We start from the raw sequence: 26,281 nt of genomic DNA, 5'->3' as shown, positions 1-26,281 counted from the left end.
CTAAGCAGAGGTCAATGTCATAATGCCATTTGTTTTGAAATGTTGTCTGCATGATTCGTTATGTCTTAGGTTACATATTATGCGTATTGCCTTTTTTTGCATTTTGAAAATATATCTACCTCCAGGTGAGTTCCACCAAAATATGATTCCATACTGTAAAGTAGAGTGGAAGTAAGCATAATATACTTGTATGAGAACAGATTTTGTGACTGATTTTTTGAGTATCCTTAAAATGTAACACACAGTTGATAGGTTTTTTGAGATATGATTTGTGTGTGTCTCCCACTTTAGATTTTCTTCAAGCCATATGCCAAGAAACTTGACAGAGTCCACACACATAAGCTCTTGGTTATTTAGAATCACATCGGGCATTTCTTGTTTTTGGGATGAGAGTCTGAAGATGTATGTTGTTTTCTGTATATTTATAATCAGTTTGTTCTCGTTGAACCATTTGCTGAGTGACAACATAAGCGGTTTAATTTTTTGGTTGTGGTCCTCTGTATCAGTACCTGTTATTAGTATACTCGTGTCATCGGCAAATAGTGTGGTATGTCCTGTAGCAAGCTTCATGCTTATATCATCAATGTATAGCAGAAACAGTATGGGTCCCAGGATTGAGCCTTGTGGCACACCATATCTAATAGGCATTGTGTCAGAGGAGTGGACAGTAGATTGATGGGTGGTTGTATTCTTTTTTTTTTTCAAAATTAATTTCAACAATTTCAAATATGTCCTGTAGCAAGCTTCATGCTTATATCATCAATGTATAGCAGAAACAGTATGGGTCCCAGGATTGAGCCTTGTGGCACACCATATCTAATAGGCATTGTGTCAGAGGAGTGGACAGTAGATTGATGGGTGGTTGTATTCTTTTTTTTTTTTTTCAAAATTAATTTCAACTTTTTGAAATCTGTTTGACAGGTAAGATACTAACCATTTGTTTGCAATTCCTCTTATACCTTTATTTGCTAACACCTTAAGGAGTATGGTATGGTCAATTACATCAAAGGCTGTGGATAAATCTAAAAAGATACCAGTAGTGATTTCCTTATTATCCAGTGCTTTTAAGGTTTTGTTGAGATACTCATAAATAGCTGTGGTAGTTGTCCTTTGCTTTCTAAAACCATGCTGGTGTTTTGTTAATAAGGGTAGTCTTCCAATCTGGTGTAAAATAATTTTTCAAATATTTTTGAGAATAAGCTGAGTTGTGCTATGGGCCTGTAATTGGCTACACCATTTTTAGGGCCCTTTTTGTGAAGTGGGGTAATTTTATAAGTCTTTAGTAGGTCACGGAAAACTCCATTTGTAAAGGATGCATTTATTATGTGGTTTAGGGGTTCTACGACGGATTCTCCACATTTCTTTACAATTAAATCAGGAATGTCGTCATTGCCACTGGAGTATTTATTCTTTAGTACTTTTATAGCTGTAAGTACTTCAGTATTGGAGACTTTGTGAAGAAACATTGATGCCTGTACTGGTATGGTTTCTATTAGTGTTTGGTGTTGAGTATTTGGTCTGTGGCAGTTGTTCTTTATCAGGTTTTCTGCTATTTTGCTAAAATAGTCATTAAAACCATTTACTATTTTTTGGGGATCTGATGTGACTTCATCATTTAGGTTTAGTCTTAATGTTTTGTTTATAATATGCTGCTTACTGTTTGTTTCATTTTTTACAGCTGTCCACGAGCCTTTCATTTCATTATTAGATTCCTTTATAAATTTATCATTGTATAATTTTTTTGCTTATTGGATTACTTTTCTGTAGATTGCAAAATAGGTCTTACAATATGACCTAAACTGATCATCGACTTCATGGTGTTTCATCTGATTTTTTGTCACCCCTTTTTTGGCAGTAAATCCTTATCCCTTTCGTTACCCATGAGTTTGTGTGTTTGTTTCCGATTTTCCTGGATTTCAGTGGAAATGCAGTATTGAAGTGATGGAGAAATGTTTCATGGAAGGAATTAAATATGTAGTTTACATCATTTTCTTTATAGACCTCTGCCCAGTTTTCAGCCCTTAACAGATAGTTAAAAAGCCGTATATTATTGTCATTAAATTGGCTTTGCATTTTAGATATTGTGGGATATTGTCTTATGTAATTTAAATTCGGCGTTAGTATTTGGGCTTCATGGTCACTGTGACCTGTGCTGATGACTTTGATTGAGTGGTGTAGTTTGTCTGCGTTTATGAAAATCAGATCTAGAGCTGTTTTTGAATTTTTTGTGATCCTGGTTGGTGTGTTTACAGTTGGGGATATGTTGAATGAATGTGTAATATTCAACAATTCATCTTTGTTTTTTCCAGGTGTGAGGAAGTCAATATTAGAATCTCCACTTAATAATAGATTTTTGTTTAGTGAGTGAATTTTTGTGAGTAGTGCTTCGAGGGAGTGTTTGAAGGTTTGGATGTTCCCATCAGGGGCTCTATATACATTCAGTATCAATAGGTTATAGTCTGTTAAGATCATTAAGGAGAATTCAAAGTCTGTTTCTATTTGCATATTATTGTACTTTGTGAGGCTTTTGTATCTTAAATTTTTTGACATAGATTGCTGTACCACCTCCCTTACTTTTGTTCCAACAAGAATAACCAGCTAGAGTTAGTTCGCCAAGAGGCGTTTTGTCTTCTGTTAACCAGTGTTCAGTAATACAGAGAACATCTAAGTGTGACTTTGTTTTTTGGAAGAGATCTATTTCTAGTAACTTATTGAACATGGACTGCACATTATGGTGTAATATTTTAAAGGATAATAGTGACTGTTTTCCAATGGAATGATTTTTGACACCACTCACCGGGTTTTCTTGTAGTTTTGGCTCATGAAGATTTTGCTCTGCATCTGTTTTCCTTTGGTTTGCTGCTAGCAGCATCTACATGCTGATGGGGTCCAAACGATTAATAGTTGCGATATTTCACCTTTGGGCATCAACAATGCACACCGGTACCTGCAACGATTACACGACAATGTCTACGAATATTACGAAAAGGTCCAACGACATCTGGCATTTAACTCAAGAAGTATTACGAAACATAAGCGCAATGTGGAGTGGGGATCGGGGGGAAAGGCGGGCATGGATTACGTTTATAGACACTATCAGCACAGTTAAGGGATAAAAGTGCACTTTAGAGACCAGTAGGAGAAAATGGCGAGCAGATAACAATAACCCCAAAATTTCTAAATCACATGTTTGGGGAAAATGTTTTGCACCTATAACAGGAAAACATGCAGGAGCCCCTGCAATAACATAATTAAAAATTATGGATTCATGAATAACGTATAAGCTTAATAAAGCGAAAGGGATGTCTTGAACACTACTCACGAGAACTTTTCTTTGTAATTTAATGCACTCTGCGTATTTCTTGGGTGAAATGTGGTCACATCGTTTTCAAATGGGGTGCTCTTCATTGCGCAGTTGTTTTAGTGTTATTCTTGTCATAATGTCATATCTCTGAGAAGTTTAAATATCATGTACATGAGAAACTCACGACAAGGGCAAACTGTTTCGGTTTGTGTAGTGATATGCGCTACAGGTGTAGACCTCCGAAAATACGCATTCTTACATCCTATGTTGCAACATAATTCGGAACAAGTGTCTAATTCTCTCACTCTCATGTGAAACATGTTTCGGAACCTGTGTTTGACTGTGCGCGGGACTCGTTCTTTTGCGGTCAGTAGATTTGATTTTTGGTTCTTTTTTTCTGTTTTGGAACATGAACCTACTGATTCAAAACGTGATACGATACATAAAGACTGATTTCTGAATTCTTCATTTCTAGCTGTTTAGCCGTGTTCAAAATGGAAACAACCCCGGCAAAAGTACCGACTTGGAAAACAGATTAAAAGAGATTTTACGACAGCAGTTTCCAAAGGCGAAAAGTATTGATGTAGTTGATATTTCGGGTATGGTAACTACTAGCTTCCACAGCCTTCACTATTAATGTACTTTGTGGAGTAAATATTGGTACTTTTGTCCAAGCATGTGCACATTTTTTATACAAATCTCAATATTGCTGCAATACCACGCGTTTATTTAACTCTAGAAATCAAGCCTGATTCAACAGTTTTACAGTTAATGTTACATTTACATCTGACAGTGTTTAGTTAGAATAATCTGTAAAATATTTCTGTTACGTAAGGACGCGACAGGGTTTCCATTATTGATGTGACTCGTTCCTGTAGAAGAAGATTTCTGCATCATGTGTTTGAAGTCCAATCCGCGGTGAACATCATATGTTTGAAGATGCCTCTCATTGTGTAGGCTACGTAGTATGTATCTTTCGCATATTAAAAAAAAAAAACAGTAACTTGTGTGTCATTGTTCTTGAGAGACTGCACAATGGTAATTTTTAACCATCCCCAAAATCCACTGAACATTTGTTCAGTACATTCATTTGCACACATGTTACATAGAGCACATCAAAATTTTCGAAATTCACATCTACAGCAACAACGATAATAAAAATTGGGGTTATTTACAGATATGGACATATCAAAACCTTACAGAAAAGCACAAGAAGTGATATATAAGGTTGAGGGAGAAGCACAGGCTTAACAGTGACTGAACCAATTAGTGAGGGGGTGGAGGGAGCAGTATTACTATCTTTTAAAACCACTCTTCTTCATTTGCAAACTGACACCCATGTGTTCTACATTTGAGAAATTTCCTGTGATTTGCTGGTACACTATTTAGAGGATGTCACAGCATGTTCAGCAGACTGTATTTTAAAGACGAATATGATGGCAGTGATTAATAGAAAGATCAGGCTTGTCATTCAGGCTAACATGCTCCACAAATGAGATGAGTTTATCTAAGCCTAGTGACATAGTGTTAAAGAAAATAGACTTCTTTCTAGTCTGGTGATTGCTATTTATTATTTCTACTGTTACTGTACCATTCCAGGCATGTTAACCTAGAGATAATAAACAGTGATGAACAGATTGGAAAAAGTATATTTTCTAGAAAGGAGGTTTGTGGATCTCTAGTTACTGACAGGTATGTCAGTTTTGGACAGAAAGTTAATACTAGAAACAAAAGGTTTGTTTCTGAAGCAGCAGGATGGCTGTACAAAATTAATCAGGACTAATTAGCAAGGTTACTCATAGGACTTGCGCAATGGAGAGACACTGTTAAAATGAGAGGAATATCAACAAAGAGATTGCAGAAGCAGTGAAGCTTTATAACCTATAGTATAGTTAATGATTCAGAGGTAGGAGAACAGATTGAAATTGAAGCCTAGGTGACATACAATGAATTTAAAAAAATTAAAATGCATATAAACTAAAGAAGCAAAAGTACAGGATAATTAGGTGAGTTAACTTGAGGTGAATGGCAGGAACCAGTCAATTGTAATGTACATCCACAAACTTATGCAGGGGGCAAATGAGTTATATATGTTATGAAGTAACCATAGAAGCCATAGCTGTTGTATTGTAGTGTGTTTTAAGACATGTTATTGTGTATAATCAGTTTAGGATCTCTAATTGTGTCAGCACGATGACTGCAAAGCTGTCAGTGAGGCTGTTTCGGTACATGGTGTTAGTCATACTGGGAATAAGTCACAATTTATGAGAGGTTTTCCACAACATGCCACCAAGTTTAAATTTTTAAACATAGTTGAAATTTGGTCCATTTTTTTGTTGCTGTGTTGATTTTTGTTAGCAGGATGTTGGCATACAGAATTCGTTCAGAACCAACACAAACCAGTAGTCATGCAGTTAGGACAGAGGATCCAGGTGGTAGCAGTAGTGAGCAGGTGTTGATGTTACCCTTATTGTGCTCAGCAGCAAGCTGTGCTGCTTGATGGTCATCCTTACCCTTGGCCACAGTTTAGTGGCCATTCATCTGAATAGACAGCTGGTTAGGGGAAATGGCCAGATAAAAGGCTGGATAGGCATTGCAGTGGAGTTGGTTTATGACTTAGCTGCTTTCTAGAAGTAGTTGTGCTTCTGTGGTGTAAAATTTGCTTGTAACAAGACTGTAATAGGATATATTGTGTGGGGTCATGGGACAAGTCTTATACCTGGGTCTGTTATATGGTTATGACCCTTGTTGTGGAAGGTTGGAAACTGTATTCACAGAAGGATGAAACAGAATATTTTTTAGATCGAATGGGTAATTGGAACACAACTTTGGGCAAAATGCGAAGATGTTCCTTATTTGCAGGTATGATGGGTGTATTCAAAACCATAATGGAGGATGCTGTTCAACTGTTTGTCATAATATTAGGTAAGAAAGGGGTTGCTCCTCTGCGGCTGTTAGTGGAAATGCTTGGAATGTGGAAAGATATGATGTGGGTGACCTACTTGTGAACCAGAATATTGGATGTGGTACTGCTCATCACTGCAAAAATCTGCTTGTGGCAAGCCTGCATAGAAGTGAATTTCCAGTCTTAAATGGATCTCATCTATTGAAGTCGTTGAAATATTTGTAACAAGACAAAAAAAAACTGTTTTGACGTGCAGAGAGATCATTTTCTCACCATAATAGCACTGCTTAGAAATCATTAAAATTGCAACACCAATTTGTAGGTATCAATTTTTTATCCACATTTCTTGATGTTAGTCTCATTCCCATTTTCTCAGTTTAATTTTATTTGCTTACAAAGAAAATATTTCTAATAATGGAAAATCCTCAAGGCCAAGACACCAAAGTACATACTGATACATAACATAAATAGTTTCTTTGCTGCATTCCTCATTGTCTGCTTCTTTTGAGCATAGGTCTTTGTAAACTCTATAATGGCACCTTAAAAATGGTTGTCTATATTAAATCAATCAACTAATTCCCACCCTTCTGGTTAGCTGTTAGTGTTTTTGCGACCACTTGCGGCAAGATGGGGAAAGTACGCCGGACGTAGCCAACTGACAATGAGGTGTCGCTGTGCTGGCCAGCCTGGATGTGGTTTTCAGGCAGTTTTCCACATTCCATTAATAGGTCCCTCCTCCTCGGGCTTACCATTCATGGGCACTAAATAATCACTGATAAGTAATCTTTCTTCAAATATGCCTTAGCAGCAAATTTTGTGCAGCGTCCACACAATTCTGAATGTCATCTACAGCATATAATGCTGAACTACTAATAGTCCAAACATACCTACTAACCAGTTGCAAAAGAGCATCCCTCTGTATCTTCTTGGTTCATAAATATGTCTTCTGCGTGATATACCCCTGAACTCCTAATGGTCCACACACACACCTCTTAGCCAGACTCAACAGAACAACCCTCCTTACCCAATTGGAAAAACATTAAAAAAAGCTGAAATGAGCAACATAGACTTCAAAATCATTATTGCTCCTTGCAAAGTGGTATTCTGCTGACTACCAAGGTGTTAATATTCCTGTTCTTCCTCGTGTGAATCCTGCTACCCAAATTCAAACAAGGTGAAATAATGTTTGTCAACTCCACTTGCCCACGGGTAATATCTCGGTAAAAGACCAATATGTGAAATTTGTCTTGTGCATCAATCAACTGCTTGATTCCAGTCCTTTCATCAGTATAAACCTGTCACAAGAGGCAGGGATTCTTGAGAGAGAAGTCATATTGTCAGCAAATTTGTTGCATCCAGTGGGTAGTTTCCTTTGTGGACATGAGCACAGATGACCTGTTTGAATGCAAATACAAATGTTTTATTTCACATTTGAGCATCTTTACATGCAGTTGGTGTTGTCTTCATTAACACAACAACAACAACAACAACAACAATAATACAGACTTACGCAAATGTCATTATGTACAAGAAGGTACTGCAAATGCCGATAACAAAAGGTTCCTAATAGAACAATTACAAGATAAGTGAACTATATAGTTAATTGAATGACAAAGATGATAAATAATCAGTCAGATAAATGACAATAAGTCCATGAAACAGTGTGCCATATACAGGGTGATTTTTTTCCGCCATGTACAAACTCTTATGGATTCACCGATGAGAGGATATGGAACAAAAAACATCTAATGAACTTATGTCCAGAAATATATGGTTTCCATGCTAGAAACGATTTGTTCAGTCATACACTGTTACAGAGACTGTGGTCTATTAGATGCTGTACCATGCAGCCACAGTTCCAGTATGTGATGAAAATGGTTTCCATGTGCCTCAACGCAAGCGTGTACACGTCGTAGCATGTTCTGTCTCACACATTCACATCGGCCAGCCTGCAGCAAAACAATGTCGAAGGCAGCACGAATATGCTGCTCTAGTGTCTCCACATCTGAAATGGGCTCTGCATACATTATACTTTTGAGATAGCCCCATAACCAGAAATTGTACGGGTTGAGATCCAGTGAACAAGCAGTCCATGCAAATGGAGCCCCTCATCTGATCCATCAGTTGCGGTAGAGACAATTGAGATGCATCCAGACGTTAACGGTGAAGTGGACTGTAGCACCATCATGTATCGGCCACATAACCCTTCGAATCATCAATGGCACTTCTTCCACCAGGGGAGATATAAGGTCAACTGCAAGAAACGCCAGTAGTTCCGGCCTGTTAGGAGACTTGGAAGGAAGACTGGTTCGAATATACGGTCCCCAATTGTCCTGGCTCACACATTCTGGCAGCACTGATTCTGTCACCAAACTGTGGGGATTCTGCATACTATCCCACAAATGACTGTTACAAAAGTCCAAGATACCACTGTGCTTAAAGGTGGCCTCACCTGTGAATAGAATGGATGACACAAATCCCAGAATCTTGATTGCCCAATGAAGAAACCAGTGACAAAACTGCTCCTGATGTGGAAAGTCTGTTGCTAGCAAGTCCTGCACACGTAAGTGATCAGAGTGGTAACAATCACCATGGAGAATATTCCCCGCAGTTGTCTGGCTTACCCTGTACTGGCAGGCGAACTGTCTGTTACTGACATGGCAGTCACTTTCCACAATGTTAATCACATTTTCCTCCAAGATTCGTGTCCAAACATTTCGGGTATGTCCTTCATGATTTCGTGCTTTCTGAAACAACCCTGTCTCAGACAAATGGCAAAACACTATTGCAAACATTGAATGCTGTGGTTGTTGACGGCAGGGATAGGCCTCCTTGCTGCCCATTGCCATTTGCTTTTCCGTAAGTAAACATGTCGGCAAGCACTCGATTAGAATACGAAACCATTGTGTACAATGCTGTATCAAATCCACTACAAGGTGAGTCAGCAAGAGTAGTGGATAGGACACATTACCAATTACTATGGCAGGAGAGGGTGCTAGGGCATGACATATGAAGAACAGTACCACACTCTAAGAGGAAATCACGCATACTGTAACTGTGGCTGCATGGTGCAGCTTATATTAGACTGCAGTCTCTATAACAAAGTATGAATGAATGAATGGTCCCTACCACAGATACCATGCATTTCCAGACACAAGCTCATTGGACGTTTTTTATTCTCTAACTCTCATTAATCAATTCCGAAAGTTTTTACACGTTGGTAAAAATTGCCCTGTATATAATCTGTTGTTAATTAATTATTCAGTCTCATATGAAATATGGGTCATGTCACATACTTGAGGAACTCTTCAGCAGAGCAAATGACTTCACTTTTCATCATTCTCAAAACACTAATTTTAAATTTATTTACTGCTGCTATGTAGGCATTTTCAGATAATTTGTTGAAGCAGACAAGACCAAGATATTTGTAATTCTTATGGGTCTTTGACAGTCTAGTATATGGCATATTAATAATATGTCCCCTTCTTGTGTTATAGCCATGAATTGTCCCCCGTAGGTCAAACTGACTTAGATTCTCTTCAACATAGACAAGGCAGTTGTAGACACATAGGCTAGACACTGTCATTATCCACATCTATACTCTGCAAACCCCTGTGAAGTGCAGCCTGTACATACGATCAGAATTTCTTTGGGTTGTGTGAAAGATCATATGACAATATTCTGCTACAATAGTCACTGAAGGCATCATATATTGCTCACTTGACATCCAAAGTTGTTTCATTCAGCATCTCTATCTATAGCCCTATGGTTTTACATCTATTATGCAGCAGTCTCTGTTTCTTTTAAAAGTTTCTTTACAGTGACTGTATACCATGAAGGCTCCTTCCTGTTATGAACACTCTGTTGGGTACATATCTATAAGATATATGGTAAACTATTCCTTTACACTTGAGCCATAGTTCCCCTGCATGCTCCTGTCCTGTGCAGAAAGTTTGTTTCCTCCTTGAGATTTGACACTGCTGATTTTGTATCTAGTTTATTGAACATATATATATATATATATATATATATATATATATATATATATATATATATATATATATATATATTTCTGCTTGTTTAAGTTACCCTTTGAACTTTGGTAATGGGTTACTGACACCAGTTTGAATGTGAACATCCTCAAAGAGGTCAGGTCTATTTGTTGCCATTAGATCCAATATATTTCCATCATGAGTGGGGTTCCTATCTATCTGTTCTAGGTAGTTGTGGTTTCAGTTGCCTGAGAGCGCAATCGCGCGCGTCTCTCTCTCTCTCTCTCTCTCTCTCTCTCTCTCTCTCTCTCTGTCTGTCTGTCTGTGCGTGTGTGCGTGTGTGTGTGTGTGTGTGTGTGTGTGTGTGTGTGTGTGTGTGTGTTGCTGATGAAGGCCTTAATGGCTGGAAGCTCTAATTGTGAGTCTTTTTGTTGTGCCTATCTGTGACTCAGCATCTCCACTATATGGTGAGCAGCAGCTTTTCTTCTCATATATTGTTACATTCCATCCTGGATTTTCCATTGTTTGTTCTAGGTAGTTTTCAGAGAAGGCATTAAGTAATGTTTCACAGTATGTCTTATTACACTCACTATTAACAAAATTGTAATTTCTCATTTCTTGTTGGATGATAAGTCTCCACCGATCATTACAGCATAATTGGAAACTTGCGTACACGTGAACTGAGATTTTCTGTAAAGGTTTTAGCTACAACAGGTGAGTCTGGTGCACAATAGAAGGATCCAATTATCATTTTATTCCCATCCCTGATACTTAAGTCTTGCACAAACGATTTCAGGTGTGGTTCAGTGTGTGTCTCACGTGGATTTGAGTGTTTTTGTCCACTGCAGCAAATACACCACCTACATTTCCCATTTGTGTAGCCATTCAAAATACTTGTAAATTTTCCCCCATAAATTTCACTGATATCAATTTCAGGTTTCAGCAAGCTTTCTGTACCTAGTATAATGTGAGCTTCACTGCTTTTCAGGAGCACTTTAGACTGTGACACTTTATTGTGACTGCTTTGGCAGTTAACCATTAGGATTTTAATACTCTCACCTCTGGTAGCCATTTCTGCCGATCATACACTGACACATCTAGGGTTCCTGCAGGTATTGTTACCTGGATTGGATGGAGAGTCAGGTAATCTAACAAACCCTTGTGTGCATCCCACACATAGTAAGGCTCAGATGTGTAGTGCACACCTGACCCATTTAGGGGAACCCTACAGTTCTGACACCTGTGGCACAAGTCCAGGATGTCACAGCCTGGCGTGTTACAGAACCTTTGAAACTTCTGGTTCAGTCCTTCCACTCAACTCAGATCCAAGGGGCCACGATCAGTTGTGGGGACAAGGCTGCAAACTGTGAGCTTCGTTGAAACTCCATGCGCAAGGCTGGTCTTCTCAGTCTGATCTGCCAGTCACTGGAATGACCCAAGAATGACCTCAGAGCCCTGACAACAGGTATCATCTGTTCCAACGTGTGCCACAATTTGAAATTGGGTGCACCATGTTCCCTCAGTGGCTGCTGGCATAGCCTCTTTAACATCTTAAATTAGACCCCCAGGCATACACACTGAGTGCATCTAGTGTCCATTCCTATCCCTTGCTGCCATTTCCCTAAGGGGTACCATCATTTGCCTAACATTTTGCATTTGCCTCCTCGTATTTTTTTGTTAAAATAATCTTGACATGATTCACATGGGCTAACTCCTGCAATTACAGTTTTCTTATGCCATTTCAACACAGAATATCCCCATAATAGAATCCCATAACTCTGGTGGGAATGGAAGAATGCAAGATATGCATTTAATAGTTCTTTACTGACACTGCTTCTCAGTTTGTGCTGCAGATAGATGATACATGCTAGTCTGCCACGTAAGTTTCCTGTGTGGGTACTCAGCTGAGCTTTTGGTCCACATGAAATCATTATAATTTGACTGTTTGTTATTATGACTGAGAGCATTCAGACTGAATAAAATGTTTTCAGTTTTAATGTCATTCTTCTGCAGTATGTTTGCCTCACACCAAGTAGTGCATCTCTGCATTGCTACTGCCATGCTGTGTTGTGGACTTTCAAAGTTAGTATCACACAGGATGAGTTTTGTGTCATCTGCATATATCAGAACAGATCCCCCAGGTATATCCTTTACAATTGGAAGACATTATGACTTTTGATTATTTGGTTTAACTAACCATTTTCTATTGTCTAAGCAAGACTGCATTAAGTATAGAGCATTCTCTCTCAGTCCGTAGTGGTAGAGTTTTTTATGAGAATATTGTGAGAGACCATGTTGAAAGATTTTCTGAGGTGCAACAGTGTTGCACTGATAATATACTATGCTCAAAACAGTTGTATATTTTTGCTTCTATGCTCTATAGTGCTTTGACTGTAGAAAACCTGGACCTGAAGTCATACTATGAGGTGCTAAGTATATCGTTAGAGTCAAACATTGACTCGTCTGTTTATGCATGAAATATTTTATTACTTTTTATATTATGGGTCTAAGTGATATACGTTTAGCAAAAAACAAACCATGGAAAATCCAGGATGGAATGTAACAATACCAGAGAAGGAAAGTTGCTACTCTCCATACAGCGGAGATGCTGAGTTGCAATAGGCACAATAAAAATATTCACACAATTATAGCTTTCGGCCATTAAGGCCTTTGTCAGCAGTACACACACACATACACCCGCACGCGTGCGCGCGCACTCACGCAAACGCAACTTGCACACACGTCTGCAATCTCAGAGAGCTGAAACCACCAGTGTGGTTAATATATTAAATTTCTTAGAAAGTTTAGGCCTATTTGGGGGGATGCTATATCTCCTTTCTTATGTGTCTGTTTAACTGCTGATATTTTTGAACATTCAAGATAAATAACTTCATTTACAACTTTTGTCCTAGAGCAAGCTAGATCCTCCATTCGCAGAGCCCTTCCAACACATACTTCAAGCTAACATCTCATTCTACTTCCCAGTCTCCATCTCCACAGGCCTTCCATCCTGTCTAGTCTCATTCCCATACCCCTAAAGTGGTTTTCTGTTTTGAAGCTGAACTACAATCTCCAACACTTTGTTCATGTGTGCATCTGGTGCTCATTGCTTATTTTACATGGTACGTAATGGTCTTTCTTCATTGTACTATGAAGACAGTTAATCATAACTCATAATATATCGGACAGAATATTTGGCAGATCAAGATGTGCCAGAATCCTGCAGGTGCACATTCATGTTCAGTTTCCCTACTCCTTGTGAAAATGTATGACACACTGTATGTGTTACATGGCTAGATTCAAAAGACAGAAAATTCATGTTAACAACAAATATTTATTGTAAATAGGCCTCACTGCTTTCACTCTGTTAATAAATGTTATTCTTTGACAAATAAAATCGCAGTCAGGCAAATACTATGCAAATAATACAATACAAACAGCAACTACATAGTACAACTGAGGAAACAATAGCTCATACTTCAAAGAAGCAACTGTTTTGCTGTAGCCAGAGTTTCCACAAAGTAGCGTGTAGCAGTTTAGTGTGCAGAATTCATTTCTAGCACATGGTTCTCAATATTAATGTGTGCCTTGGCTCATTCCACATCAGTGCTTTTTTATGATCGGATCTACAGTAGGAGTTGGCATAAGATGATCCCTGACAGCTAGCAGTGCTGTTACCAGCTTTTAACTCTGTACTGCCAAACAAGAACAATTGTTTTCTGTCTGGCGATGTCAGAACTATAGTTTTGCCATGCAGGAATTTACAAAACTGCATTACGTGATTGGTTGGAAGCTGCCATGCCCAGCCCAGTGCAATCTGAGATGTCTTCTTATGCTGACACGTGACTGTACAGAATATAATGAATGAATGAAATTGTATTCTTGTGTAGAGGTTCAGTTCATGAAACAGGTAACCAAAGATCAGAGATGTTTAATACAATGATCAGATAGTTGGTTTATGGTACAAAGTAAATTTTTAATGAGTGAGAACTCTAAGAAAAAAAGAAATAAAAAAAATAGCAATGTATAGCTTTTGTGTTATCTATGTTTTAGGTGGTTGTGGAGCAATGTTTGAAATTTCTGTGGAGGCTCCAGAGTTTAAAGGTCTTAATACAGTCAAACAGCATCGCTTAGTAAACAATGTAAGTTTACAATTACATAGACTCTCTACATGATAGCATCTGAATACAGGATTGGTATTAATGTGCTTTTATGTTTTCTAGGCCCTCAAGGAACAAATTAAGGAAATGCATGGATTGAGAATTCATACATCAGTCCCATCTTAGTGAGTGCAAAGCAAATATATGAGAAATGTGACTGCAATATTTTGACTGCAGAGTATGTTTTATCTGTGATTTTGTTGTTGTTGACAGGTTGTGTGATTGGATGTTTTATCCTAACATTGTTATGTAAATAAACTTATTGTCACACTTTCTAGTTATTTGTCTTATATTATTGTGTTCTGTTAGATTATAAATTCATCATCTGAATCATGGCTGGTCTTATCACTAGTTCAAATGCAATGCTGAATGCATCTGCGATTAATACATATTACAGACTTTTCTTCTTGCAGAGTTTCAGTGCTAAAAACAAAATAATTCCTTTTAAAGGTTAAACCCTGGTTGCCTCATTGCTGAAAAGTGTGTAAAAAATTAAAATCTGTGGACATGACTGAGTTGGCCAGTTTGCCTTAGAGGCTATTTTGAAGTAATTCTTTCCTTGTCATCCTGTCTGGTAAAGTACCCCCTGACCTGGGGTTCATGGTGACTTTAGTGTAACTCTCCCTATTTCCTAAACATAGACAGTCCTTTCCCTTCATCCTTCACCATCAACCTTTCAGCCAGAAGGAGCTACTGGCTCCAAAAGCTTGCACATTTCCATAACATTTATATTTGTTTTCTCCTACTGCCACATATATATATAATATAACTGGAGAGAGAAAACAAAAGTACTCACCAAACGGTTGCAGAGAAATATAATTATATTCAATTATATAATTGGATATGTAAAAATACTTATGCACCAAGTAGTAACAGGAGAAATACAGAGTGATAATAATTGAAGTTTAACTTTCAAACCGCTGTGGAAATAACACCACTGGTCAGAATGACATCAAATTGTAGCAGAATATTATTGGAGAAGGGGGAAAACATACGGCAGAAGAAAAATAAATAGTTACAAACTGTAGCAATAGATGGTGCTGCAAGCATCATGATTTAATAGTGGTAAACTACAAATGACAAATGAGCCATACAACAATGTCTAAGGTGTATGTTTGACATTAAACAAACCACACTACTCAGTGTGCGTGGGTGTACAGGTGTGGTACTGTTAGTTACATGAGCCCATCCACCACAGCAAGGTCATATCACATTGGATGGGAAAAGTTGGTTTTTAATTGTCCTAAGGCCAAAAACCACATTTAATCATCACTCACATCAGTTTTTAACTGTCCTGAGGCAAGAAAACTGCATAAAAAGCATCAATCAAAATCAAATCGGATTATTAATTTCCATGTGACTGGTGCAAAACATGTTCAATATGCTGTCCACCATTTTTTGCAACAAGTTGAAATTGAGAAACAGCATGTTCCACAACTGATCGATGTGTTTCCGGGGTCACATTCAGAATGTTTTCGGCAATGCTTGCCTTCAGTATAGCTAAGTTTGCAATCAGAACACATCTTTCAGATAGCCCCACAGCCAGAAGTCAGCCGGATTAAGATCAGGTGATCAGGGCGGCCAGGCTGTGGGGAACTGGCAAGTGATAATTCTAGCATTTCCAAAATGGCACTTCAGCAGCTGCTGAAGTGGATTTGCAATGTGCGGTGGTGAGCCATCTTGCATAAAAATGATCCCATCCACGCTGTTGGAGAGCTGGAATGACGTGGTTGCGAAAAACACCCTCGTAGCACTTACCAGTGACGGTACAGGTAACAGGACTGGAAGCACCTGTCTCTTCGAAAAAATATGGCCCTATGATAAAAGATGCTGTAAACCCGCACCACACAGTGACCTTTTCAGGATGAAGTGGTACTGGTTGATTTGCGTGTGAATTTTTCATAGCCCATATTCGACAGATCTGCATATTGAAATATCCTGTCAGATGGAAGTGGGCTTATTCGACAGATCTGCATATTGAAATATCCTGTCAGATGGAAGTGGGCTTCATCTGTCCACAAAATCTTCCATGGCCAATCATTGTCCACTTTCATGTGAGCAAGAAATTCTAAAGCAAAGGTGCCGGCAGGTCAACAGGATGCAACTCGTGTACATGTGTAATTATGAATGGATAGCAGAGAAGGATGTTTTGTAGGATTTTACGCACTGTTCTCACAGGTAGGTCCAATGTTCGGGCAATTTCCCGTTCACTACACATTTGCACACCACCACTTGTCTCCTCCTGCATTGCTGTGACCACTGCTTCCACTGATGTTGAATTAATTTGTTTCCTCCCTCTATCAGGTTGCACACCAAAAGAACCTGTCTTTTTGAATTTCCGAATCATTTTCTTCAGACCCGTGGCAGTCATCAGACTAACACCTTTTTTCAAACCCTTCAGTGTCCAGAACTTCTGCAGAGCGACGTGTGCCCAGTCATTATTCTTGCATTACATCTTTACAAGCAGAGCGCAATCCTACATTGAGACAGTCATGACGAATGTCGCACACACGAAAGGAGGAAAAACCGTGTACTCGGCATGTTTATACCTACTTCAATGGGTCGTGCGCATGACAGGTGTTTTGTTTACGTATTCTGACACATACAGCGCCGTCTATTGATCAATTTTCACTCTATTTTTTATCTTCTGCCATACGTTTTCCCCCTTCTCCGATAATATTCCATTGCAATTTGACGTTATTCTGACCAGTGGTGTTATTTCAACAGTGTTTTGAAAGATTAACTTTAATTATATTCACCCTGTATAATTGGATAGAGGGAAAATAATCTGCTTACCAAGAGGCAGCAGGAGAAAACACACAGTAAGGTGAAGGAAATTTGCAAGTATTGGAGCCGTTGGTACCTTTTCCTGGCAGAAGGGTTGTAGTGGAAGGAAGAGGGATGAAACAAAATGACTTGTGAGGAAATGAGAGTTACAGGAAGTCATCCCACCCCCTAAGTCGGGAGACTTACCAGACAGGATGAGAAGGAAAGACTTCGTAAAATCATGCTGTGAAATGAGGTTCATTCTGTCTGACGGAATGGCACCACATTCCCCACCCCAGTCTCTGCAGTATCCTTGTCAGACCCTGTGATCCTTGTGCATCCATTTCCCTACCCTATGGCTCCTACCCCTGTGACCATTCCCACTGAAAGACTTGCTCTATGTATCATAGTACCATCACCTACACCAGCCCTGTAATTGGCATAACATATATTACCAAAGGCAGGGCTACCTGTGAAATGGCAAATGTCTTCTACCAGCCTTTAGCATTGGTATGACTACCACCAAGTTATCAGTTAGGATGAGTGGGTGTAGACAGGTTGTTTACTGGCTACACACAATATCTTGTCACAGAGTATTCTCTAAAATGTGACAGTCATAACCTCTGTGCCCATTTCACCACACGTGCCATCTGGATTCTCCTCTCGGACACCGGTTTCTCAGTACTAAGCAGGTGGAAACTGTCGTTCTCACCACCGATCAGGCCTTAATTCATTTTAATTTCTTTCTCCTCAACCTTTACTTTTAATAACTATTCCCGTCTTTGGTTCCTTTTAGTTTTCTATAATTTTTTGATCTATTTATTTTTCCTCGACCTCACACACCTGTCACATACGGGGTGTTCAAGAAGACTCTCCGCAGTGCCGTATGATTGTTAGCCGCACGTGCTGTATGATTGTTCGCCTGCTTGGGTTACTTCCCTTCAAGTGGACTCTCCCCACATTCCACTGTTTCATTTATCTCAGTAAAAATGAATATTCAATAAATTAATAACTTGTATTTCACTGAGTTTCATTTTTATATATTCACTGCAGCATACGGCATGTGCGGCTGACAATCATATGGCACTGTGGAGAGACTTTTTGAGCACCCTGTATAATGCAATTAGCTTACATGACGTTATGTCGTTAATCTCTCTCTCTTTCTTATTATTTTTCACCTTTAAGCTCTCTGGTTTTCAAATCTCATCTGGTGCAGTCCCTAACATCAGTGTTTCCTTCTCCTCCAATCCAGTCAGTCTCCCTTGACTTGGGGGTTCTGGGTGACTTTTCCATATCTCCCCATTTCCACAACCACACCAGTCCTTTTCCTTCATCCCCCATTCCTAGCCCTTCAACCTTTCTGCCAGAAGAAGGAGCTACTGGCTCCAAAAACTTGCACATTGGTTTTTTCGTGCTGCCACTTGGTGAATAGATTTTGTTTATCTATCCAGTTATATTTACAAAAATTGATTATTTTGTTCAGTTATATTATATGATGCACTTGTGCTATTTAGTCAAGTCAGCTACAGAACTGATGACTGGATAATGACAAGAGGTCTGTCATACATATGATTTCAGAGTATTCAAGACGTGTGTGTACTTTATTTTTCTTGCTTACTTAATTTTAAATAGAGTTCATATTTTACAATTATAAAATCAAAGAAATCACACCAGTAAAATATCATGTGATTGAAATTCAGTACTGTAATATTTAGCAGTTGTACACATATGCTGATCAGCCAGAACATCATGACCACCAACCTACTATCAATATAAACCCGTCCAGGTGATAACAGCATCACATGGCGAGGAATAACTGCCAGTCAGACACACCCATAGTGCATTTCCATGTGGAGAATGGTGAAGGTACGTGATCTGAGTTTCACCTACCAAGGCCTCATTGCTTCCATGCCAAGGCACACTGTGGCTACTATTCGTGCCAAAGGCGGACATAAAGGCTCTTAGATATATGGTCATATAATGTTCTGGCTGATCAGTGTACAATGATCGGGTTTAGATCGGGCAAGTTGTGGGGCTAGCATATCAATTGGAATGTAGATTGTGATGGGCCTGAGGCTTGGGACAAGCATTTCGGAAATTTGCATGACTTGTGAGTGTCCGATTAGTGCTGTGGTGACTGTTTTCAACATATGGCAAAACCAAGGTGAAAGTATGTCCAGACGTCATGGGGTTGGGTGGCCATCACTCATCGGCTGGGCAAACTGGTAAAACAGGACTGGTGGTGAACTACGGTGGAACTGACATCAGACTTTAATGCTGGGCAGAATACAAGTGTGTCTGAACACACAGTGTACCAAACACACCAAATAGTAGCCTCTGCAGCCGGCCCATGCAAGTGTCAATGTTAACACCATGAATTGGCAACTAAAACTGAAATGGGCATGTGACCATCGGCACTGGACATTGGCACAGTGGTAGAGTGTTGCATAGTCTGATGAATACCAGTACCTTCTTTATCATGGCGATGGGAGGACACAAATCTGTCATCTTCCAGGGGAACAGCTCCTTGTCACCTGTACCGCAGGACAGAGAAGTTGGTGGCGGCTCCATTGTGCATCCATGGGGCCAGTGGAGCTCGTGCAAGGAACTATGATGGCCAAGGTGCCTTGCACACAGGTAGCAGACCGTGTACACCCCTTCATGACTCCCATGTTTCCAGACAGCTGTGGCATTTTTTAACAAGATAATGCACCGTGTCACAAGGCCAGGAGTGGTTAGATAAATGCAGTGGTGAGTTCCAATTGATGTGCTGGCCCCACAACTCACTACATCTGAACACGATCGAACACATCTTGGATTTGACAGGATGTGGTGTAGAGCAAATTTGCCCGCTCCCCAGAATTAGGTGACTTGTGTGTGCAGAAGTGGTGCCATCTCTTTGCAGAAACCTACCAAGGCCTCATTGCTTCAATGCCATGATGCACCGTGGCTGTTATCCTTGCCAAATGTTGGACATATTGGCTGTTAGGTAGGTGGTCATATAATGTTCTGGCTGATCAGTGTACAATGATTCAAGTTGTGGCAAGAGATTAGGAGATGAACATTACTTCAGAGAGGGCAAGTGCAGCAGTAGTTCGAGGGTGTGTTTGTTTGCATTAAGTTTCACAGCTGTTACGAATTTGTTGAAGATTAAAACCATGGGTCTGCCAGGGCTGTAACATACTTGCTAAAACTTAAAATTTATTCAAACATATTCCCATTTTTGTAAATGTACATTTACAAGGTCTGCTAGAAAAGTATCTGATCTTTGGCTGGGGGAAGAAAGTGACACACCTGGAGTGTTGGACACCTTATCACCCTCAAAGTACTTCCCTTGGGACTCAACGTGCTTCTGCCAGCAGTGCTGCTATTGTCAGAAGCATGCCAAAAAAGCCTCTTTCAGAATGGAGTTTAGCTCAGCTCTTGCCGCTGCCTTAATGTTCACTGTTGTCTAAAACTGTGTTCCTTTTGATGGCCTCTTGAGTTTGGGGAACAGCCAGAAGTCACAGGTGGCCATATCAGGAGAGAAAAGCTTGTTGAAGCACAGGAATCTGAATTTTTACCAAAAAAGTCTGAATCAAGTGCAAGGAATGTGCTGGAGGAGCCAATTTACTGTTGACCGCAAGTCCAGTCTCCTGTGCTGCACAGCATCGCTTAGGCAATGGGGATGACATACCTGTAGTACTCTTTGGTGATTGACCCTGTTTTGTGTACTTGTGGTGTACCACGCTGCGGGAGTCAAAGCTGTCAGCATCACTTTAATGTTACTGCATACCTGGGGAGGGGGGGGGGGCTTCTTTGGTCTTAGTGATAAGGAATGCTTCCACTGTGATGACTGGGATTTTGTTTCTGGGTCGTACCTGTACCCCATTATGTTGTTCATGAATTCGTGGTCACTGTTTCTGGAGTCCAGCATGTCCTGTGAGACTTCAACAAGAAGTTTGTTTTGCTCTGTTGGTCACAGTGGAATGTGCCTAAAATGTGCTGATGCCCATCTCATCTGCAATTTCTCTGATAGCCACACGACAATCCCACATCATCACATCGTTCACTTTGGCAATGACCTGGTATTTCAGCATGTTGATGACCGACCAGAGCATGGTTCGCTCTCCATGATGTGCAGCTGTCTTTAAACTGATAGTACTACTCCTTAATCTGTGAGATGCCCCTACCATCATCACTGCAAGGTGTTTGAAACTTTCGAATGATTTCCACCTGGCTGTTGCCCATTTTCTGCAAAAATTTGATGCAGTAGTACTGCTACAGTCGTTCTGTCATTTCCCATACAATAAAAAAACAGATGCGAGCATTACACACTGCCTCACGCAACTGCTACTTTCCACCAACTGACTCTGCCAACAGCTGGGAAAAAGTTAACGCATGCGCATGAAGTTCAAGGTCAGCGTATGCAAGCTTGCTAGATTCAGGTCCAAAAGGAGTTCACAAAAAAAAGGGGGGGGCAGATACTTGTGATATCACTTATCTTTCCTTCTCGTCCCATATGGTAAGTGCCCCTTGACCTGGGAGACTGGGCAGTTTTTCTGTAAAACTTCCCATTTCCTAATCCTCACCAGTTATTTTTATTCATCCCTCTTCTCTCCCTGTCAAACCTTCTGCCAACGAAGAAGCCACTGGCTCTGAAAGCTTGCACATTTCCATAACACTTATGTTTTTTCTCCTTCCGCTGCTTGGTGAATAGATTTTTTTATCCATCCAATTACATTTTCAAAAATTATTTCCTTTGATATATTAACAGTTGTTTCATAGATAAAATTATGTATTCAGCTATCCAAAAGTGTCGTTGAAATAATGCTGAAGGGAATAGTACAGCTTTCTACAGAATAAGCAGATTTCGTTGACAGATACCACAACCAGTAGAACTGCACATGGGTCACTAAGAGCCTTAAATTTAGACACTTATTAAGTAAAATATACACCCACAATAATCGATCCTTAATTTTCTATCCTCCACAGCAAAATTGTTCATTTTGGTCGTACAAAATTTTTAATTTAAATACTTGCTGTTACAAACAGCTTCACGTCATTCGTACAGGAATCTGTGCACCTACAGTTGTAAAATTCACTTCATTTCACGGCACATGCGCTAACAAGCCAAGACATTATGACCACTGCCCACTGCGGACTGAATGCTACCTGGTGATTTTGCAGGCACATGACAGTAAGAAAAGTGTATTGAACACGGGCTCCACAGCAGACAAGCCCTATATAGTCCCGTGTAGACCCAAGGACATTGTTAATTACAATTGCAGTGGGCACAAGATCACTGAGGCTGGACTATGGATCAATGGAAACAGTTCCTGGTCATATGAATCATATTTCTTGTTGCACCAGGTATATGGTTGTGTATAGATACGCCATCATCCAGGTGAATAGCTGCTCAGAATGTAGACCATGTCGTGGAGGCAGTATTATACTGTGGGAGACATTCACCTGGACCTCCATGAGATCTGTGGTAGTAATCGTAGGCAGCATCATAGCTGTTGACTATGTAAGCATTATTGTGAACCAGCCACATTTCTTCGTGCCTGATGCCTTCTCCGACAGCATCTTCCAGAAGAATAACTGTGCATGTAACTATGGCAGCACCTAATATCTTCTTTCCGTTTATGTTTTTAAATTCCCGTTTTCTTCGGGACCTGTCACTTAGGTTACCATGTTGTAACGTTTTTTGGTGACAAAAAATAATATCTTCTTATTTCTGTAATCTATTGATCACATATACAAACTGTAGTGTCAATGTACTCGTTGATTAACGATGTACTATAAGTGCTATGCAGAACAAAATTCTCTTCTTAGACATATAAATATCTTCATTGTCTCATTTGTATCTCAAATTTTAGAAATAATTAAGTACATTGAAACTTAAGAGTTGGTTTAAAAACCATATGAAAATATGAACATACGTCTTGACTTCTCCGAGCCCCAAGACATGAGTGTGCATAGAAATCTATATCCGATTGTCCATTAGTCTTTTTCACAATCACCACAGACACAAACACATCAAAGAATACTACATAATTATTTCCTGAGTTTTCATCACATCTTCTGTGGCGCTGCCAGCAAACACTTGTCGTCGTCAGTGGCTCACCCTTCCTACAGTCTTCTAATTACAAACTTCTGACCTGCACATGGAAACAGATGGATTGGTAGAAACGTTCTCTCTCCCCCGCACACGTACCTAAAATATCGGGTGTTTGAGACTGTGGAAGGCCGAGTGTTTCTAGAATTAACACAGAAATTCTTGAGGCAATACAGGGGTACACTTAGAGCACAGCAGTAGGTCGATATTGTACATTCTGTTTTGTTGCCTTCCATAGGAAGCCACTCAAGGCTTACATTTTGGCAAGATAATGCCCCCCCCCCCCCTCCCCATACATGGCGACAGTTTATGCTGCTTATCTTCGTGCTTCCCAAACCCTGCCTTGGCCCTCAAGGTCACTGGATCCCTTCTGAATTGAGAAAGTTTGGAGCACTATTGGCTGGGTCCTCCAACCATCTCTGAATTTTGATGATTAAATGCGCCAGTTGGACAAAATTTTGCACAATATCCCTCAGAAAGATGTCCAACATCTCTTATCAATCGGTGCCTACCCAAATAACTGCTTGTATAAGGGCCAGATGTGGCCCAGTGTGTTATTTACATGCTCAGTTTCTGAAGCTCTTTCCCTGAATAAATCATCCAATTTTCTCAAGATGAAATCGTTTGTTTGTTTGTTTGTACATGTACATCAGTTGTACCAAATTGTGTCATTGTCTGGTCCACAACGTAGTCTTCATAGCCAGTGGTTCATGTGAGCAAAGATGAAACTCAGGATGAGTCAATTACGAGCCATATTGTGGGTGATCAGACACTTCCCATTGAAAACGCTGCAGGAGCATCTTCATTTCCCCTGCAGAATGCAGACGAGAATTGTCATGCCGAAGGAAACGCGTGACGGCTATGTTATGTGGGCTGTATGACATCAGGCGAAACCTCACACTGGGCCCTCATACTTGCGTCCCATTTGGCTAATACGTGCTAGGTGCATCCTCCTTTCTCCCCCCCCCCCCCCTCCACACACACACACACACACACACACACACACACACACACACACACACACACACAGAGTGCACAATGTGTCTGCTTTCACAGGTGGCCCTGTCTCTGATAGGGTAGGATATCCCTGCAATGGAACTGGAGTGGGATGTGCTGTATTGGTGTATCAGGCAAGTCTTGTACCAGGGCATTCCACAGGGATATGACCCGTGTGGTTTGGAAATAGATGTGGCATAAAAATGAGCTAGGATATTGTGAGTAGGAAGATCCCCATTTCTGGGTATGATGATAAGTAGTAGACATCCCGGTGAAGGATATGGATAACTTTTGTTTTCAGATGGTTTGTGGGGGTGGCTGTAGAATTAGGGACATGTATGGATATGGCATGGGAAATTTACTTGTAGTCTAGGTTTGAGGGATAATGGCTGTCTATGCAGATGCACCATCCACAAATGGCAAGATTATATGGGTGGAGCCACTGAAGAGGTGGAAGTCTATGTCCAGGAAGACGGCACACTGAGCTGACATGGTCCAGTTAAAATTAATGGGAGGGAGGATGTTGAGTCTATGGAGGAAAGAGGATGATACTGGCATTGGTTATGGAGCTAGATCATGAAGTTACCTTCAGTAAACCTGTGCCAGGTAAATTATTTGTGATTTTAAGTGGCTGGAGAGGTTTCCTCCAGATGGCCCATAAACAGATTGGTGTAGGAAGGTGCCCATATCCTTGCCTCGGATTTGTTTGCACATCTTTCCATCAAAACCAGAAGTAATTGGGGGAATAACGGTCCTTTTCTTCCTCACATGTATAAGGAATGAGTTTGTGGGTTTGGAGACTTGCCATATCAAGGGCACAAACTACTTCCTTCACCATCATTCAACCATCCCCACCTAATTACCACCTGTATCCGTACTTGTGATTACTGACACCAACTCCATACACTGCAAAATCTCCTATGCCTTTGGCCTTTGTGCTATTGGACACTAACTGCCGAACACCTTACTGACTACAGACCCACCTGTACTTCCTTATACACCTGACTATGTTCTTATCCACAACTGTACTTCCATTTCGTGGGAAGGTATAAAAAAAAATCTGTGGCACAACCATGGGTACCTTTCTGCTCATAACTTCCTTTCCAACTGACACAGTCCCTCACCCCCAGATGAGCTGCAGCGCCAAAACAATCCGGTTGTCTGCCACAATGTAGCCGTGTAGTTACATGTGTGTTCCGTTAAGTCTGAAGAAGGAGTCATCTCAAAACTCAGTAATTTCTCTCTTGTTTTTGTGCCTAGCAACAGCTCAAAGGCTCTGATATACAGTAAGTTGTTACTTTTACTCATTACATTATTAATGTTCCATCAAGGCCTTGTAGCTACCATAGTCATACTTTTCCTATAACACATTTGTTGTAAGTTTTCATATTTGCTGCTGTGATTACTTGTCTTATTCATCATTCTCCCTAAGTTCATGCTAAGAGATATTGCATGCTCAGGTTTCAATCAGTTTAGGAAAAACACAAGATAAATTTCATATTGATTCATTTGTTTGCATTTTTATTTCATTTAAAAAGCTAAGTATCAGTGTACTTGGTGTTAACCTCAGGAATTAATGCAATTTTTATTTCAGTAAGTTTACATAATATTTTTAAATGTTAGAAGTTTGCCCAATACATCTAATTTGTTTACACATTTTCACAAGTATACATACAACTGTAACAGTCCACTAATGTAGAGATACCCATATATCTGTGTAATTATCTATAATAGTACTGTCATAAGTATCAAATGTGCTTTCTGCCACAGGTTACTTAGTTTGTGATTCGGGTGTGGGGATTGTGAATCACAGTTTTACTGGGACAACTCTAGAGGGACACAAGTGATTCTCAGTGAGGCTCTTCCATGGATATGTAAGTTATGAGTAAAAGACAGGAAAATTGCAGTATGAGAGGTGAAAGTTTGTGCCATTTAGGCAGAGATCAAGGATGTGAAAATTGAATAAGAGCAGTTGGGGAAAGGGAGGAAGATGTAATAGGACAGTAGTAGTTTGGATGGTTGTTACTATTGAGTTCAAAAACAGATATAATCTTTTAC

The 26,281-nt window shown here is 39.9% G+C and overlaps 1 protein-coding gene across 2 annotated transcripts in view; it reads left to right on the top strand.

Moving 5' to 3' along the window:
- The first annotated feature begins 3,447 nt into the window (after positions 1 to 3,447).
- Positions 3,448 to 26,281, top strand: part of LOC126175069 (bolA-like protein 3) — a 110,855-nt gene continuing 88,021 nt past the window's right edge. The window contains exons 1-4 of one of the 2 annotated variants that reach the window (XR_007535516.1): positions 3,448 to 3,670; positions 3,780 to 3,903; positions 14,255 to 14,343; positions 14,425 to 14,539. Coding sequence is in view for 1 of the 2 variants with exons in the window: in XM_049921597.1 (XP_049777554.1) it covers positions 3,623 to 3,670; positions 3,780 to 3,903; positions 14,255 to 14,343; positions 14,425 to 14,487 (324 nt within the window). In the remaining variant the exon portion in view is untranslated. Of the gene's footprint in view, positions 3,671 to 3,779; positions 3,904 to 14,254; positions 14,344 to 14,424; positions 14,639 to 26,281 lie in introns of those variants that run through there. The other variant, XM_049921597.1, reaches the window with a different exon arrangement.

This window comes from Schistocerca cancellata, chromosome 3 (assembly GCF_023864275.1).
Source record: "Schistocerca cancellata isolate TAMUIC-IGC-003103 chromosome 3, iqSchCanc2.1, whole genome shotgun sequence".
Lineage (NCBI taxonomy): Eukaryota > Metazoa > Arthropoda > Insecta > Orthoptera > Acrididae > Schistocerca > Schistocerca cancellata.
The sequence above is the reverse complement of the archived record's forward strand: the minus strand, read 5'-3'. Positions and strand labels throughout refer to the sequence as shown.